This window comes from Perna viridis, chromosome 1 (assembly GCF_037379345.1).
Source record: "Perna viridis isolate PV_CMFRI_1.1 ecotype Kerala chromosome 1, ASM3737934v1, whole genome shotgun sequence".
NCBI lineage: Eukaryota > Metazoa > Mollusca > Bivalvia > Mytilida > Mytilidae > Perna > Perna viridis.
This window is the reverse complement of record NC_142445.1, coordinates 46,962,684-46,980,683: the sequence shown is the minus strand read 5'-3', so window position 1 is coordinate 46,980,683 and position 18,000 is coordinate 46,962,684. Positions and strand designations below refer to the sequence as shown.

The 18,000-nt window shown below is 32.0% G+C and overlaps 1 protein-coding gene across 2 annotated transcripts in view; it reads left to right on the top strand.

Annotated features, from left to right (window-relative positions):
* The window catches only part of LOC148629052 (uncharacterized), a 47,685-nt gene extending 31,778 nt beyond the window's left edge, over positions 1 to 15,907 (top strand). Inside the window, exons 17-34 of one of the 2 annotated variants that reach the window (XM_088543039.1) lie at positions 440 to 650; positions 1,475 to 1,888; positions 2,567 to 2,770; positions 3,215 to 3,293; positions 3,743 to 3,912; positions 4,645 to 4,794; positions 5,130 to 5,243; positions 5,512 to 5,628; positions 5,939 to 6,145; positions 6,318 to 6,633; positions 6,983 to 7,152; positions 9,223 to 9,357; positions 10,522 to 10,638; positions 12,248 to 13,804; positions 14,166 to 14,290; positions 14,474 to 14,540; positions 15,083 to 15,264; positions 15,666 to 15,907. In XM_088543039.1, coding sequence (XP_088399165.1) covers positions 440 to 650; positions 1,475 to 1,888; positions 2,567 to 2,770; positions 3,215 to 3,293; positions 3,743 to 3,912; positions 4,645 to 4,794; positions 5,130 to 5,243; positions 5,512 to 5,628; positions 5,939 to 6,145; positions 6,318 to 6,633; positions 6,983 to 7,152; positions 9,223 to 9,357; positions 10,522 to 10,638; positions 12,248 to 13,804; positions 14,166 to 14,290; positions 14,474 to 14,540; positions 15,083 to 15,264; positions 15,666 to 15,725 — 4,395 coding nt within the window. In that variant the 3' untranslated portion in view covers positions 15,726 to 15,907. Of the gene's footprint in view, positions 1 to 439; positions 651 to 1,474; positions 1,889 to 2,566; positions 2,771 to 3,214; positions 3,294 to 3,742; positions 3,913 to 4,644; positions 4,795 to 5,129; positions 5,244 to 5,511; positions 5,629 to 5,938; positions 6,146 to 6,317; positions 6,634 to 6,982; positions 7,153 to 9,222; positions 9,358 to 10,521; positions 10,639 to 12,247; positions 13,805 to 14,165; positions 14,291 to 14,473; positions 14,541 to 15,082; positions 15,265 to 15,665 lie in introns of those variants that run through there. The other variant, XM_088543050.1, reaches the window with a different exon arrangement.
* The last annotated feature ends 2,093 nt before the right edge of the window (positions 15,908 to 18,000 follow it).

The following is an 18,000-nucleotide window of genomic DNA, read 5'->3' as shown; positions in this document are numbered from 1 at the left end:
GGATTGCATTCTTTTGATTACCACTATAATCTTGTTTCCCTTGAATACTCTTGAAATATTTGCTTTCATTTCACGAAAAATTATTATCTCTGATATGAGATAAAGCAATTTAAATGACTTTTGTGAAAGTATTTAGTATATAACAAATTAAAAATCTTTATCTAAGAAACAGTTTCATAAAAAATGAGAATTATTCAAAATGTAGGACGAGGCAGCATGCTTTTCAATGATGAGAGTTAAATTGCTCTGATTTTATACCGTTTTAGATATGGAGTATTTATTATAACCCTTATGCCCCTTCGACATTAACAATTGATAGTGAATATTTTAACACTGTTCTCATTGGTACCCTCAAAACACAAGCGTAAACTGCACGTTAGGCATTTTTGGGGAAAAAGAATACAAACCTTTAAATTAAATAAATTACTATCATTCATAGATGGGTGTGTTTGATATCAATCCTGGCAGTTGTGTGGACAGACTGAAGATAATAAATGCCAATGACGAAAAAGTAGTGTCACCAACGACAACAATTCAAAAAGGTCAAAAAATGATATCAACAACCAGTAGAGCTGTAGTGGAACTATCATCATGTTTCCAGCTTCATAAATATACGGATCAGGCTTTTGAACTAAAAGTGACGAATTCTGGTAATCTAAGAGATACAAAGAAATTTGTATACTTTATATAGGGTCCAATATAAGGGGCCGGAGCACCGTAACTTTGATATCGAATCTGCGGGCATATTTTTTTCTTTAAAGAGGTTTGACACTTATTTCCATCTTTTTGTAATCTGCCAATATATTGTATAAAAATTATATGTTTATTAAACTTCATGATTAAATTACATTACACAAATATTTTCGGACGATTTTACTAGATGAATGTATGGGAAAATAAGAAATAGGGTTCCTTGATACATACCACATATCTAAAAGATATCAAACAAGAAATATGAAATTTCACAATATGTAATAAATCTAACCATTTACAGCCCCTTAAAACACTTAGCAATAGATCAGTATATAGTATATGGTAATATTTTGTGTCTATTTAATTCAGTAGAAATTAAATGTGTAATATGCGCTGATATGTCACTCCATTTCCATATATATATATATATATATATATATATATATATATATATATATATATATATATATATATATATATATATATATATATATATATACTTGTCGTATGACTGAAAAAATACATAGATAATAAAAGGATGTTGCATAAATTTTGGTGAATATTTATGCAATACTCTATATTATTCTTAAAATAAAAAAACAACACATTTTTGGGTCAGAAAAGTCATATACAGTCTTTCCTCTTGAAATTGTTATGCAAAATACAAGTGTCAATCTTTGTTTAATTAAAAGCTGCAACAATGATTTGTATTAAAAACTCTCATAACTATTTGCATTAAAAAATGTAACAATTGATAATGATAAAAACTAATAATTCATAGATTTACCTGGTTGTGGTTCTTTTGGAACGTGTTTCAAGACATGCAAGGAAAAAGCTGCATACATTATTACCCCAGGATTTCCGGTTTCATACAATAATGATGAAGTTTGTTTCTGGAAAATAGAGGGAGAATACGGACAGTACATTACATTTGACTTCCTTAGCCTCGATGTTGTTGATGACTCGACTTGTGAAAAATCCTTTGTTATCATATCTGATGTCGATTTACATGGGAACACTAACAGAATAGGAAGATTCTGTAAGGAAAATCGTCCCATGAATTCGATTATCTCTAGTTGGCATAAACTTAATATTGAATTTCGAGCATCTCGTGAGTTTTCGACGGGTGGAGGTTTTAAAGGCAAATATCTGATGCAATCATTTATCCAGAAAACGTTTGCGAGTGAAAATAACAGTAGGTATATTATATTTAGTTTGAATGTATAAACTGAAAGAAACACTTTCTCTTGCAGTTTTATATTAAGTATCGTTAGAAGGTTTCGTATTACCTTTAAACTGACAAAAGACAAATTTGAGATACATTGTATATGTTTTTTACAACTGATTATTCTGTATGATATGATACATATTAATCCCTTGACTTTTTTCATATTTTAATTCAAATGTTGTATGGGTCAGAAAATAATTTTTCATTGTATACCAAACGAAATTTATTCTAATAATTCCACTTACTGTTCACATCATTAAAATACGCTAATATCATTGGATAATTTGCTTTACACTTCTTGACACTGTTTTGAAAATGCGTTGATCGGTCGCACATTTCGGACATGAAGTGTTAACGCACTTCTTGGAAAATGTGATAAGGTCAATTCTTTAATACGCTGATGAAACATCAAAAATGAAACATTCAATTCTTAAATAAAAAAAACCCTTTAAATTGTGAGATTTCAGACACACTGATGTACTGCTACTGGTGTACGATTTGTTGAAATAAAACTTTTGATATATTATAAAATGTATCAGCCTATATATTTTAGCTGTGCTATTTTAATTCCATCCCCATTTAAACATACATCATTTTGCCTTTGTGAATTGGAAGATTTAAACAGTCTTATTTCAATGAATTCAGCGTGCGGAGCAGACTGGCATACTTTTGGAAATAGTTGTTACACAGTAGTAAAAGAAACGAAACTAACATGGCTTGAGGCAGAGAGAAGGTGTAAAACAATCGGAGGTCATCTTGTCAGTATAGGAAACATAGATGAAATGGAGTACATACATTATCTAGTGACTGTTATTGTCAAAGGACTAGACGATGATAGCGCATATATTGGTAAAAAAAACAACAAATGTTTTGTAATTCCTTTATTAGCATTTCTTGATTTGATCAGATGATCACTAACATATATTGATTATGGACTTGATCTCACAATACTAAGAGCATAAATGAGATAAAGCTATGTCGACTTTGTCGTATCTTAAAATCCGAACAATATATTTCTAAATGTGTAGTATAAATAAGAACGTGTGATTTGTTAAACCTATAATATACGGAGTTGGTATGGACCTGAGCTTCAAGCTTCGATTGAAGTCCACTAGACCTAGTTGATTGCATTGACTTCGTTATCAGTCTATGATGTTAATTGTTTTTCATGAATGTACCATTGATTTTTTTTAGACGTCAGTGGTAAATATATATTCCTCACCATAAGCAATGCATAAGATTCTTTGTTTCCAACCTTTACATAACGTATCTTGTAGTGAACTTTTTTTAAAGGATTGACAAAGAAGACGGACGGTAATTCAGTTGCCGACTTTGTTTGGTCAGATGGTAGCCCATTGACGTATACTGCATGGTAAGTAAAGAACGCATTTATCTAAACCTAATTGATTACTCGATTTCGGTTCTACAAAATAATTATTAAAGTTACAAGACTTTCAATAATACACATCAAAGATGATGTAAACAATAATGCAATGAAGCTTCAAATGACTCTTAGGCATCATTTATCTTTCGCGAGATCTAAAATTGATATAGAGTAGGACCATGTATAATCCGAAAACCTGTCTAAACCAGACACTTTTTAAAACCCCCTTTAAATCAATTTGAATGATTTTGAACCTTTTTAAACCGAAAACCTGTCTATACCGAACAAGAGTATTCTGTTCAGACAGGTTTCACAGTATTAATGTGACCGAGCATAGACTGAACAACAGAAAAATATATTTCCTGTAAAAAGGCATTACAGATGTATAAAACTACTGAAAGTCGTTTGAAATTCGCTGTTATTTATTCAACTTTTAGGTTTACTTCTTCCTCATCTGAATCACCACAACCGGATGGGTTTAAGAACGAACAATGTTCAATTCTTAAGTTATTCAGCATCCATAATATGAACAATTGGCATGATGTTGCATGCGCTTACGATAAGATATCAAACTTCATATGTGAAAAACGATATTTCTTGAAAGAAGGTAAGTTATTGTTCCATATGATGCTAAAATATTGACGAGTATTTTGATTTTTTTTTAAATATGACTTTAATCTGGGTACTAAAAACGACTTACGCTCTGGATACCACACAGAATAGTTTAAGAAGGTGACGCCATAGGAATTTGATCAACACAAAGATGTATAAAATAAACATTTTGAGAAAATGGTAATATAATTTCGTCAACCTTTCAAATAAAGCAGCATATAAAATCCTTATATTTCATTTCTATTGGAGTGTATACGACCAACCGTTTGGTCCTTTAATTATTTTTTGTTTCAGTAGAGAAATACATTTTTACAGAAAATACCGCGTGCATGTACATTAGCATTAAAATTACCGAGGCGTCAATAATACGCAATTTTTTATGCTTCAAAATTCATGTACATGGCTTAAACGTGAAAACAAGGCAGAGAGAGAAGTGTGTCATTTACATACACAATTGTCTAGCTACAATAATGTAAGGCCCCAAGGTGGAGTCACCAAGGGCTCCAAAACAAAACCATGAAGCAACATCGTGTACGATACTTGAACATGTTTATATTGCCATAAAACTAAAGAACCCGTTGATCGAATAGTGATGTTTGCCATAAAACTTTGTTTTCATAATGTCATAGACATGATGCTCAAGTCTTTGCCGCCGGATTGTTCCTCTATTGGTCTTTTCACAAAAAAATCTTACTTTAACGGAAATGCGTTGAGATTTGTTTTTCAGAATATAGTATAAGAGATTCTTTGACCGGACAAATAGAATTCCAGAATGACACGACATTGTTTCAGTGTGAATCAGGTGAAGTCATACTAAGTGCCTTTATATGTGATCAAATAAAGGATTGTCTTTCTGGAGAGGACGAACAACACTGTGGTAAGTGATATAATATGCTTTAACAATTCTCTGACTTTCAGTAATATATGTTTATATACAGGATTCTCGAACATATTCAAATCAATATATAAGTATTATTAACTGTAATTACTATAGCAATTATTTTAAGTTCATTAATGGATGATTTTTTCTTCAGGTTTCGAAATATCGTTCTGACAATGGATACGGAAACACCTGTAGCTTTGATAGTTTTGTATTACTAAACAAATTGTAAAAGGAAACAAAGTAAATATAAGAAAAGCAATCTGACGTTGATTTAACTGATAACATATCACAAGTTATAATCATACAATATACGTTATTTTCATTTCCAGCGGGTCAGTGTACGGAGGAACAATTTACCTGCACTGATGGTGGTTGTATTTCCATCAGTTTACATTGTGATTTTATAGACCATTGTCGGGACAGATCAGATGAACTGTCATGTGGTATTTGTTTTCTTTGTTTATTCTATTTGCTACCAACAAATGAACTAGATATAAACTATAAATATAACCTGTTGTATTTTTGTGGATAATTATTATTACTCTATGCCGTTGATTTGGAAGCTAAAGAAATATTCAAAATGATCAATGACGATATTAGTTTTTCAGAAGAATTAACTAAAATATTTTTACGCAACAATATGCTCAAATTTTTTTTCTGTCTATCCTTTCCGTAATAGTTACTTCAAATTGTAAGGTTTTCTTTTTACAGAACGGAGAAATTGTACTGGTAACGAGTGGCAGTGTACAAATAAACAGTGTATTGAATTGTCTACAAGATGTGACTTTGTCAACGACTGCTTTGACATGTCTGATGAACATGACTGCGGTTTGTTAACTATACCTGAATATGATTATTATACAAAACTATAAAAACTTCAAATTAGAAATCTCCAAAAATGTTTTTGTACTTTCCATTTCTACCATCCATTAAACAGGTATGTCGTTGACATAAAGGATTGAAATAATTCCTTGCCTTATTTTAATGAAAAAAAACCCCAAAAAATAGAAATAACAATGAAACGAATAATTGTAGTCTTACTTTGGGAAAAACTGAAAATGTTTTCTTGTATTTTTTCTTGCTTTTTGTGCTCTTTGTTTTTGTATTTAAATTTTATATGCTTTCGAAAAATTTGTAGATTTTTGTGACCCTGAAAGTTTCCAATGTTACGACCAGACATGCATACCTAAGTCTAGAGTATGTGACGGTTTTATAGATTGTAGTGGACTCTTTCATGAGGATGAACCAGACCACTGTCACAAAGTTTCACAGCATACATGTGCTGATTGGTGGTCAGTGGGAAAAAGAAAAAATGGGGAATACAAAATTGATTTGTATACAAATGGTACGATTCAGCGTTTGTTTTGATCAATATTATTTTGACAGCACCAACAGTCTATTTTTATTTACTTATAAAGTTTAGAAATTGCACTGTTTTTTTAAGGAGAAATTACAACATTTCTTACTTGTCATTATATTGACGATATAACCATCATAGATCTTCGTTATTTTTTCAGAGACAGCAAACGTTGAATGTAGTTTTGAAGAACGCAGTAATTTACTTCATGTTTCTACAATAATACACCACAACAAAGAAGATATGTTGTTGTTTAGAACGTCTCGTGACTTTATTCCAAGATATTATGCGAAAGGTGATCACATATCTTTTCTGAAAGATAAGGCTACATGTAGTCAGTCCCTAGAAATATTCTGTTCGTACGCTTGGGAAACGCCATATAGAGTAACACCAGCTATGGAAGAGGTTTACTCTGATTTTACGTCTGACAACTGTAGCTGTCCTTTTGTTGGAAATTGTGTCACAGATGTTGGAAGGTAGGAGATTTCTTTTTTAAAATGTGCAAGGTACAATTTCTAGCATTTGAATATAAGATTTTAATTTGCAATATAACCAGTACTGTTTTCGAAATTCTTAAAATTATTAATTTGAAGTTATGGACGCAAAAGAAGTATTTTTTAATACATTGTATTCAAGTTTGAAACGCAAAACTTTGCGAATTGAAATTAATTGATATGGACATGTTCAAATCGGTACTTACCACTCAACAGAAAAACTGAGCAATCAACATCGTAGGTATATACCAATTTATTAAATTGATTGCCTTCAATTTTCACAAAATGAGACAAAGTTGGTAACATAACATGTTTCATTTTTTTAAATGAGGTGTAATTGTGCGACTGAAAACGAGGACTGGTATACTGCAGGAGATAATGAAATTAGATCGGACAGAGGTGTACTCACAAACCATTCTGAAATACCTATCATCCAGTTTACATTGCAAACTGAGTTACAGTTTTATAGAATATACATTGGACCATTGGTATGCGAACAAGGTATTGAACTGGAATATAGGAAAAATATTGAGATATATTTATATACCTTACATGGTCATGTTACATCGCTATACGTATTCCGTATAGTCAGTTTTATATTTATTTGAGGAGGCATTGCATGCTCTCTTGTTGAAACTTATAGTGTTTTAAATTTTACATGATAAAGGATTAAAACAAAATTTCCTAACTAATGGGCAAATTCTTGGCAATAATCAAATAAAAAAGTTCATATAACAAATGACACTATCAAGATTAAAACTTGAAAGTCTCAATAGAACCTAATAGTCTGAACAGGTCATGATTGGAATTCTTGAAATTAATTGACTTACAGTGACTTCCCTACAACCATGACAATCTTTTGTTACCAATTTTTTGAACAATAAAACGCTATTTGGATATTTAATCTGATCAGAGTATACGAATAGGTGCACACTCACCTATGAAAATTGAGTTGAACAGGTGCAAGGCAGCCAGTACCCTCTATATCTCAGATCATATGGACGTTTTCTCCGCTTATGAATATTACTCACAAAGTGCTTTGGGTGAATTAAACATAGGAAATGTATTAATGTTGAAAACTTAAGTTTTACCCACAGGTCCCCAGGTGGATAGCAAGTATAAAATATTTAAAAAAAGCATTAAACTTCTTTAAGTATTTTATGAACAATATAAGTTACAATCTTTTCCTACTGTTTATTTGAATCGTCCTATCTGAGTCAATCATCTGGCTTTATTCAAAGTATATGCAATGAGATATACTCCTTCAAAGTATCTTCTTTAACTAGTTCCGATTTTTTAAATTGTTTGTGCATGTTTTCATTATGCTTTATTTAAAATATACATGTATATATAGTTCTGATGAAATTTATTGCACTTAATCAATAAGTATAATTCATATGAAAATCTTTCATATAAAACACTCATATCAGAGCTGTAAATCGTAGCGCTTAAACGAGAACAACAATTACAATGAAATACGAAATATTCTCTATATAATTCCAGTTATATCATTGAACTTAATTCATTCCAAGCTGTATTTCCAATGAAAATAGCATTATTCCAAATCTTTAATTTAAAAAAACCATTACACTACTTCCCAAACTACATATTATGTTAGTAAAAATAATTGCACTTTGAAATTCCAACCTACTACATTTTGATGAAAATCATTACACTTAATCACAAAATGCAATTCCAATTGCAACAACTTTAATCCAAATCTTTTATTTCAATGAAAACCATTGCACTACACCCCAAATTATTATTTTAATTAATTTCATTGCACTTTAATAATCCACCAAAATTTCAGGGAAAACAACATTTAAATCCTAATATTTAAATTTAATTCAATGAAATCCATTTCACTACACGCATTTAATCCAAAGTTTCAATGTAAGTAACACTTAAAGCAAATCTAAAATTTCATACAAAGTCATTGGAATTATAATCCCAAATAGCAATTTTAATCTCGATGCACCTAATCCCAGACTATATCACACATGTACATTGCCAATATCATGGCACATACTCCCAAACTAGTGCAGCTAATACGGAACAGTACAATTGCAATGAAAATCCTTCTTATTTTGTAAAGCACTTAATATTTTGATATACTATTCTAAATAATGTTTTTCAATATTGTCAATTTACCGAACAAAATTTAATTCATTTAATATTAACTCCCGCACCAATTAAAAGAACCCAGGTTGCTGCTTCAGACTTTAATAACCAGGTATCGATTTCACATAAAATCGTAAGTGTAAATTGATCGTAAGTACTGACGTCATAAACTTAAATAGCATTGTGACGTCATGATTTACGATCAATTTCACACTTACGACTTTTTGTGAAACCAACATCAGGAGCTGACTATGAAAAGATTCACAGGGGAATATTCATGAACTCTTCCAATAGCAACTGGTCAGTTTAAATGTCCAAATATCTTTTCAGTCCTTTATATTGTTCAGCAGATTGATAACAATGGTTGTAGGAAGTGTAGGCACTGTAAATCGTCGTAATGGGTTACAACTGTAATAAAGGAGTTCTGAAAGAGGCATGACCCTTTTCCAGATGTACAAGTATCATCAAATGTATTTCAATGTCACAGTGGTCAAACGGTTCCATCAGATGTTAAATGTCTTCTTAGCTATGACGAAAGAGGCGAGTTAGTTGGATGTAGAGATATGTCACATCTAAACGATTGCCGTATGTATGTTTAGAATATCTTATTAAAGTGCTTGTAAAGGACTTGTAGTCTGTATCTCCTATTCGGGTACCTTGCTAATCTATTTCTTGTTTAACGATTGATTTTGTATTTTTGGTGTTATATGGTGGAAATTTCAGAAACAGATTTCTCAGCTTCTATCAGTTGGAATGCTCTTCTGTTCAATATATCACTTTTGCATGAAGAGTTGTACCGTGTTTCTCCCATATTGGTTCCTTATTCATCTACTTCCTTATAACCGATTGACTATGTAAATTTTTTGTGGTGCATGATGGAAATTTCCCTAACAGATTTCTAAGCTTGCTTAGACATTTGGTATATTGCTTTTGCATAATGAATTATATAGTTTCTCTATTTGGGTTTCTCTATTCCATGTTTAACGATTGATTTTGTATTTTTTGTGGTGTATAATGGAAATTTCGGTAACAGATTTCTCAGCTTCTTTTGGGCTTAGAATTTTGTATGCTGCTTTTGCATTTTGACTTGTAGTATGTATTTCTTCTTCGGTCGTTGGTCATTTACTTCCTCTTTACCGTTTGACTTATTAATTTTTAGGTGGTGCATAATTTTTGCATCAAATTTTTCAGCTTCTGTAAATCACAAGATGTTGATATTTTTAAAAATCTTAATATGTTTATACTTATTCGTGGGATTCCTTTTTGTATTTGCGTGACATCTACTTCCTGTTTGCCGAAAAATCGTTCGCATCACTCACAGGTTTTCTGTTGAATATCGTTTTTCTTTCACCAATATTAGTTATAATTTCATATCGTATAATCTGTGTTTCAAAATCTGGTTTTGAAAGTCGGTAATGTGGTTTTTAATAAAGTCACACACGAACGATCGGAACAATTTCTACCATAACAGAAGTCGAATGTCAAACGACCTAAAATTCCAAAGAAATCAGAGGGGAAAATGTTATTATAATTCGTAAAATTTTCATATCCCAACATATCAAATCGTTTTATTTAATTTCAACATCATTACCATCTCGTCGACGCATGTTTGTAATGACGTTGAAAATATAAAAAAAAGTTGATTTTTGGTGATATTCACATTTCATTGATTATGAAGTGCTCTTGTTTAAATTGAAATATACACCAAACACATATATCATGTTTAAGTTTTTCTATATTGTTTTATAGAACAATTTGACTGCCCAGAAGGATTTTTGAAATGTTCTAAAAGCTTCTGTATCCCACCGAGAATGTTGTGTAACCATGTAAAGGACTGCCCACTTGGTGAAGACGAAATGCAATGCGGTATTCGACATATAGAAATATTGTGATATGTGATAAAGATATGTTGTGTATAATAAAGAGTAATCAGTTGAACCAAGGTTCTAGAGGAAATCATAGGAATGTAATCCTGGGACAAAGACCAGAAATGGAAAACAGACAAACACAACATAGAACATTAAGTAACAAAAGTAATACATACAAAATAACAAAAGTAAATGAGCAACTCGGGCTCCACTAAAAACTGGGAGCATGGACCAGGTGCACCGGTAAGGTAAGCGTCCTCTGCTTTTCTAGAAACACCCGCTGAGTTGCTAATAAAATGTCAAGTCCATGTCTGCAAGTAGACAAAAGAGGAAAGGAAAACATTTTACAAATCAGTTCCCATGGTGCAGATGGATACACCGTAACGATCCACGAGTTCATCATGATGATCATAAAACTTCTGTAGTGATGACTTCAACCTTGTTGCAACATCACATTGTTCCAGAAGCCTAACTGTAAGAAGTCTAGCGCTAAACAAACGTCTACGACAAGCTCTGGCATAACGAATGAGTTGTGATATGAAAACTCCATATGCAGGTGCTGAAAAGATGTTGCCATGATGAAAGGAAGGTAGACAGTTCTGAATGAAAAGTCATTACGTTTGTCGTAAAGTTTGGTCAATAGTTTTCCTTTACCGTCGATCTCTAAGTGTAGGTCAAGATATGAGGCTCATTTGCCCTTATCAATTTTAATAGAATCGGTAGAGTATGATGAAATGTTATTTCTATGCAAAAGCAAAGTTTCTTTTAGTATTCTAATGTTGTTATTGAGAGGTTACTGCATTTAACACGTGTTTATCATTCTAATTAATAAAATAATTTCATTTTGAATGTGACGTCCCTGCGGATTGGTTGACACTGTTTTGTTTATCATCAGATAAACGTAGTTTGTCGTTTGTTAAATTTTTAACTATACATTAAATTATACGGAATGATTGAAGAATTATTTTTGGTCAATCTGAAATAACCTCAAAGCATGTGATGCACTACTTGCAAATATGCGATTTATTTAGTATACATCACATGATAGAGGTTATTTCTGTATAGAACGAAAGAAATATTACAGTAATTCCTGAAAATGAAAATCATTTGCCCTTATCAATTTTAATAGAATCGGGCGAGTGGAATTAAATTTTATTTCTATGAAAAAGCAAATTTTCTTTTAGTATTCTAATATTGTTAATGAGAGGTTACTGCATTTAAGACGTGTTTATCATACAAAACGTGAAATATTTATATAAATACGAAAATACCAACCATATTTATTGCAAATTTTGATATGCTGTTCACGTGTTTCAATGAATAACTCGTCAGAGCATTAGAATTATGTAAAAGGAAAATCTAAATCCAGGAATTAAAAGTTTACAAGAAGTACTCAAAACCATAAGATGGGTACTTTTTGTACTTTATACTAGTACTATCTTACGATATGGTTGGAATAGCACTTCGATAAAAATAGATTAACAATTTAGTACAAATTTGAAATTGCATCACTCGATTCCAATTACATGTATCTATATTGAAAGACAGTATACAAAATTTGATAACAATGTATAAACAGTAAATATTTTCCTCTTTTTTCATTTTAGAAAAACCTAAATGTGCTGGCCTGTTTAAATGTCGCAGAAGCTCAATCTGTATTAATTTATCAAAACGTTGTGATGGACATGCACAATGTCCACTATTCGACGATGAGCTCCTTTGTCATAACAACTGCCCTGAAAATTGTACTTGCACCGGTCTTCAGCTTAAATGCTCAATAGAAAATAATTCAACGTTAACTTTCCCTGTTGAAGTCAGAAAAATAGACCTTAGCTATTCCTCACTGGAGACGTCAATTTTAGAACTAGATGACAATTTTCTTCTGGCAGAACTTAATCTATCGTCCACGATGCTGCATAATGTAGAATTTTTGGACTTTGGACCCTCGCACAATCTGTACTTGTTAGATTTGAGTTTCAACAAAATAAGATATATACCAAGTAACGCGTTTAAGGGACTTCGTCATCTTACAAGTTTACTGTTGAGAGGAAATGGGTACCTCCATAGTATTTTCCCACAGTCATTCAACGGTCTTGATAGTCTTCCTAGTCTTGCTATACAAAATGCACGAATATCAAGTCTACAATACAAAACATTTAATGGGCTGAAAAGTCTTGATATTCTCAATATTTCATCTAACCAACTAAACAGTGTCGAAGATGGAACTTTCGATGGCTTAATAAACCTGAAAACTATAGACATGAGAAAAAACAAAATTGTAAAATTTTCAGACGGTATTTTCCTTGGTCTAGAAAAGTTGGAAACAATATATTCTGATGCGTTTGTATTTTGTTGCTTACGACCAGCTTCTGTCAGAGAAGAAAACTGTATGCCGACTAGAGATGAGTTCTCGTCCTGTGAAGACATGATGAGAAATGATTTACTTCGTGTCTGTCTTTGGGTTATTGGGTTTAGTGCTCTTCTTGGTAACTTTGTTGTTTTGTGTTACCGTTTTGTTTATGACAGGAGCTCATTAAGAAAAGGTCATGGAATCTTCATAAGTTGTCTATGCATTTCTGACTTCATAATGGGTATATACTTATTAATGATTGCAACTGCAGATGTAATGTTTCGGGGAAACTATGTCTGGAATGACTTATCCTGGCGTTATGGTAAAACATGTAAAGTAGCTGGAATTTTATCTACTTTTTCAAGTGAATGTTCTGTGATGTTTCTTTTCATGATCACAATAGATCGCTTCTGTGCCATTAAGTATCCGTTTGGTCAGATCCGTTTCGATCGAAAGCTATCTGGATTTATTTCTTCAGGATTATTTATAGCAAGTATTTTCATTGCCATTGCTCCATTGTTACCAGGATCTTACTTTGATGGTGAGTTTTATTCAAGGTCCGCCGTCTGTCTTGCAATGCCACTTACTAGAGACAGACCAAAAGGTTGGGAGTACTCTTTTGGAATATTCATCGTCTTCAATTTTGTTTTATTCATCGTAATTGCGGCATTTCAGCTTGTGATATACAGAGAGGTAAAATCAACTTCCCAACGTATACGATCAACACAGAAAAGGAAAGATTTAACCATTGCCAGATCATTATTTGTGGTTGTTTTTAGTGATTTCCTCTGCTGGTTTCCAGTTGGTGTTATGGGTAAGTTCAAAAGAAAATAATTTCCTCTTTTACACAAAACACAAATATTTCCTTTTTAACACGAGTACGTAACCATGACAAAATTAATTTAATTCGACTTGTCAATACAGCAGTCTTCATTGCAACACAAGAATCATTATTCTAGTAAATATTTTTACGTATTTTCTTAACTTAAACATAATCTATGGACTTAATGCTGTTTGTTGCGATATTTATGAAAGTTGAGAACTCTTGGTTTCTGTAATATTCAGGAATACAATAATTTATTTTTCTTTCTTTCATTTTTTTCTTGTTACTTAGTAGCTGTAAATGCTTTTGAGATTTTGTTCTTTCGAAAACTAATTGTGTCTTCATATTTTAGGGTTGATGGCGATGGGAGGTCATCCAGTTCCAGGTGATGTCTATGCTTGGACTGCAGTGTTTATTCTTCCAATTAATTCTGCATTGAACCCATTTTTGTACACTTTTTCTGCTATAATTCGGGAGGTAGGTTGTTTATGATTAAAAACATCTTTTTCTAGGTTGTTCAATTTAATCGGGTTTTGAAATTGTTATAAGACCTTCTAAACATTTATTACAAGATTAGTTAATTACTGAAACATTTTCTGAATAAGGTTTATCTGTTAAAACAATCTGTTTGCGATTCCGTAACTTTTAGAAAATTTTCAGCGACGGAGAGCTTCAAGAAAGAGTTCCAACACCGCTCATTCATTGGTATCGGCGAATCTGTCGACTGGTGAGTAAAATTTTGATTTACAAGGTAACAATAGGATAAAATTTGTTTTAAAAACGCAAAATCTTAGAAACGCATTAGTTAAAGTTAATATATATTCCTTACTAAAAGGAGTTTGATCATTTAACGAGAGTGGATAGTTTATATTGTGTTTCGAAAACAAAGTATCTGTCAAATAGTACTGTAGTGATAGTAATGACGGACGTATTTTTTCCGACCATAATGACATCCTACTTGTTCCGTAGTAACCAACAAGGCTATAATCAAAAGACGAACACCCGGACCTTTGCATCTGGTATATGCTCCAGAATTTAATGGAGTCGGTATCACTTAATTACTTTAGTTTCTTTGTACTTGTTATTTTTGTTACTTAATGTTATTTGTTGTGTGTGTCTGTTTTCCCTGTCTGGTCTCTATCCTTGGAATATATCCTTTGATACCTGCTCGAATCTTAGTTCCATTAAACACTCTTTCCAACAAATGTCGTTTTGTTTTTGCTACTGGCGTATTGTTTGTCACTAAATGATATCTCCATTACATATTAGCTTCAGCTGGAAAAACCAATGGTAATAGTGATTCCCAAGATACAGTGTACAGTATTGTGGAAAAACTTATAACAGAATGTTCACTAAAACCTGATGACATACCACACCTGATTAAACAACTCGAATCTTTCAGAGCTTTGTCTAGTACAAAACATGAAAATGATGCAAAGGATAACAAGAAAGTAAGCAGGCGAATGGAATGACGGTATTGCAGATGTGATTTCTGACAACTTAATATGTTTTTCTTAATGTTAACAGTACTGTTAAGTGACTTATAATTTATCTAATACTATGCACATAAACCAACTAGCATAAAATGTTTTAAATAATATTTAACATATACCCCCTTAATAGTTGTCACCTTACACATAAAAGCTATTGAGATGTAAATATGCAGCACGCTGCCCCTCCATCGACAGCACACGAGAAGACATCGCCCAACATCAAAATACAAACTGAACAAATTGAAGATTGTTGTACGATACTTGTAAGAGTAGTCAATTGACAGTAATTTATCATAACATTCACGCTTTGATTTTAATTGTGAATGAAAATTTAAGTAAAAATATTTTTTTTTTTTCAGGTCGAAGTTTCATTGCTCAAGCTTGATGGAAATGGAGGAAATGAGACATACCGATTTTGAATTTTTTCTACAATCCTACATTAATTATAGGGCTTGTCAATACTCGTAAATTGGGTGTTGAACACGATCTTGTAAGACAAAAAAAGTACAATTAATTTGTTATACTATTCTTATTGTTGTCACATTTAAAGTTTTGATTGTTTTTTCTCCGTTTTGTGCAATAAATAATATCTGTCGCACTATTACGTAGTATTATTTTGTCCGAATTTTATAGCAAATGTACTTACTTACATAAATCTAAAATGTGATTGGTATCTTCATCCATAGAATTGTTTTAAAGCGTGATTTCGCTTCCGAGCTTTAATTTATATAATAAAAGTTCAAACCGCATAGAAAATGTCATTTAATGGTATTCGTTAATTGGCAATATATGAATAGAGTATTTTAATAGATTTGTTATGTTGTACCTTCACACCATTCATTCTCAGACAAGACATCATTAACTAAATATAAATAAGTATTAAATATAAGTTCTACTCAACCCAACCATAATTTCCGGAATTTAATACCTAAAGAAGTTTTCGACCCACAGAGACAAATTTCATATGTGTTTATATAATGGATTATTTCTTGATAAACAAACACAATTATTTACTAAGTGTGATGGTATATTATATGCAGAACTTATTTTATCCTGCAATGATGTTATTTGTTAAACAAATAAAGGTAAACGATTATTATTTTTTTTTTTGCTGTATCCGTACATTAGCAGGTTATCGACTTTCTGGCTCCTCCCACTCGCGTGATCGGCAGAACTATTTTTTTCTGGTATGCGTAAATTAAGCATGGCCGCCACCATAGATACGATATTAACTAATTGCAATTACGTATCCGGTTAATCTTTTCTTTTTTTGCTGTTTTGTTTCGTTTTCACCTGAATGAAATAAAAGATTTTATGTAAACCAAATAATGATTTTTTTTTGTATTTTTTTCACCGTCATGTATATGGCAAATCCCAAATCTCGTTCAGATTTGATTCATTATCAGTTTGCAGATGACTTTCCCTGTCATTTCAGTCATGTCGGACTCGGAGCCAGAGTGTCCGTCACAATTTAACATAAACTGGTCCCCACTTAAAGAAATTGAAACATTACAATATGATAAAACTCTTGAAGAGACAAATGGCCAGGTAACTGTTATGGTTTTGGATTTATTACTGCCTACACCCCAAGATAATGAATCAGAGGAACACTACATTATATATCTGCCCATACAACTGCCTCCTCTTCTTCAAAAATCTCAAACAAATATTTCAAATCCAAAAGAAACTAGTGCACAAATTTCACCCCTGAACTCTACTGCCATATACCAAACAGAAACATGTCAGCTTCCAGCATCCTCGCGAAATTCAAAACTTTAATGGTCTTAAAATCGACTTTACAACATTCAAAATATTTGTATTTATGGTTCATTTTACTTATTTGTCTCTTGGAATTAAATAAATTTTGATACATTGCTTATTTTCTTAAAACAGCTTTGACGGATTATATGGTGCGGATTGAATTTTAATGTTTACTGAGTCATGCGCCATGCGTATTAATTTTTTTCTTCTGGTTTAACGATCGGGCTCCTCAGGGGATATGCATTTTAAAATTACATTTCAAAAATGTACACACGCACAGAACTATTACTATAACAGGATAAAAACAATATAGGTACATTGTCGAAAATTATTGAAAATATGTGTATTCGGCTTGGAACGGGGAAATAGCTCGGCGGAGCCTCGCATTTCCTACCCGTTCCGTCGTCTCATCACATATCTTCAAAGATTTTCGACAATATACCTATATTGTATATATATCAATACATGGTGTTTTGGTTTAAATGACAGCATAGAAGTAATGTTGGTTTAAGACGGTGTCCATGCAAAAACCAGACAGTGGGTTGCACATGACAAATATTGATTTTTAAAAAATCCATTTCACATCACAAATGCATGCTTTCTCAAAGTCGAATGTTGTTTTTGATTGACTGTAACAATTAAAGAAAAAAAGGACATAGAAAGTATTGAAAATCATTGAAAAAGGGAGACAACTCTTTTATTTGTGTGCTATATTTGGTAACTTTCTAAGGAAACTTTAAAACCGTTTTCCGACTCATATATTGTTGCTTTAACAAAATCTTTTCATTATTTGACGCACATATCATATAAACATTTAGTGGGATAAGATGTACCTACCATATAATCTACCTGATTTTACATGGCAAGCCTCTTAAATGATTGTGCAGAGGTAACATCATATCTGCACAAGAACCATTATTCTCCCGATTCGGG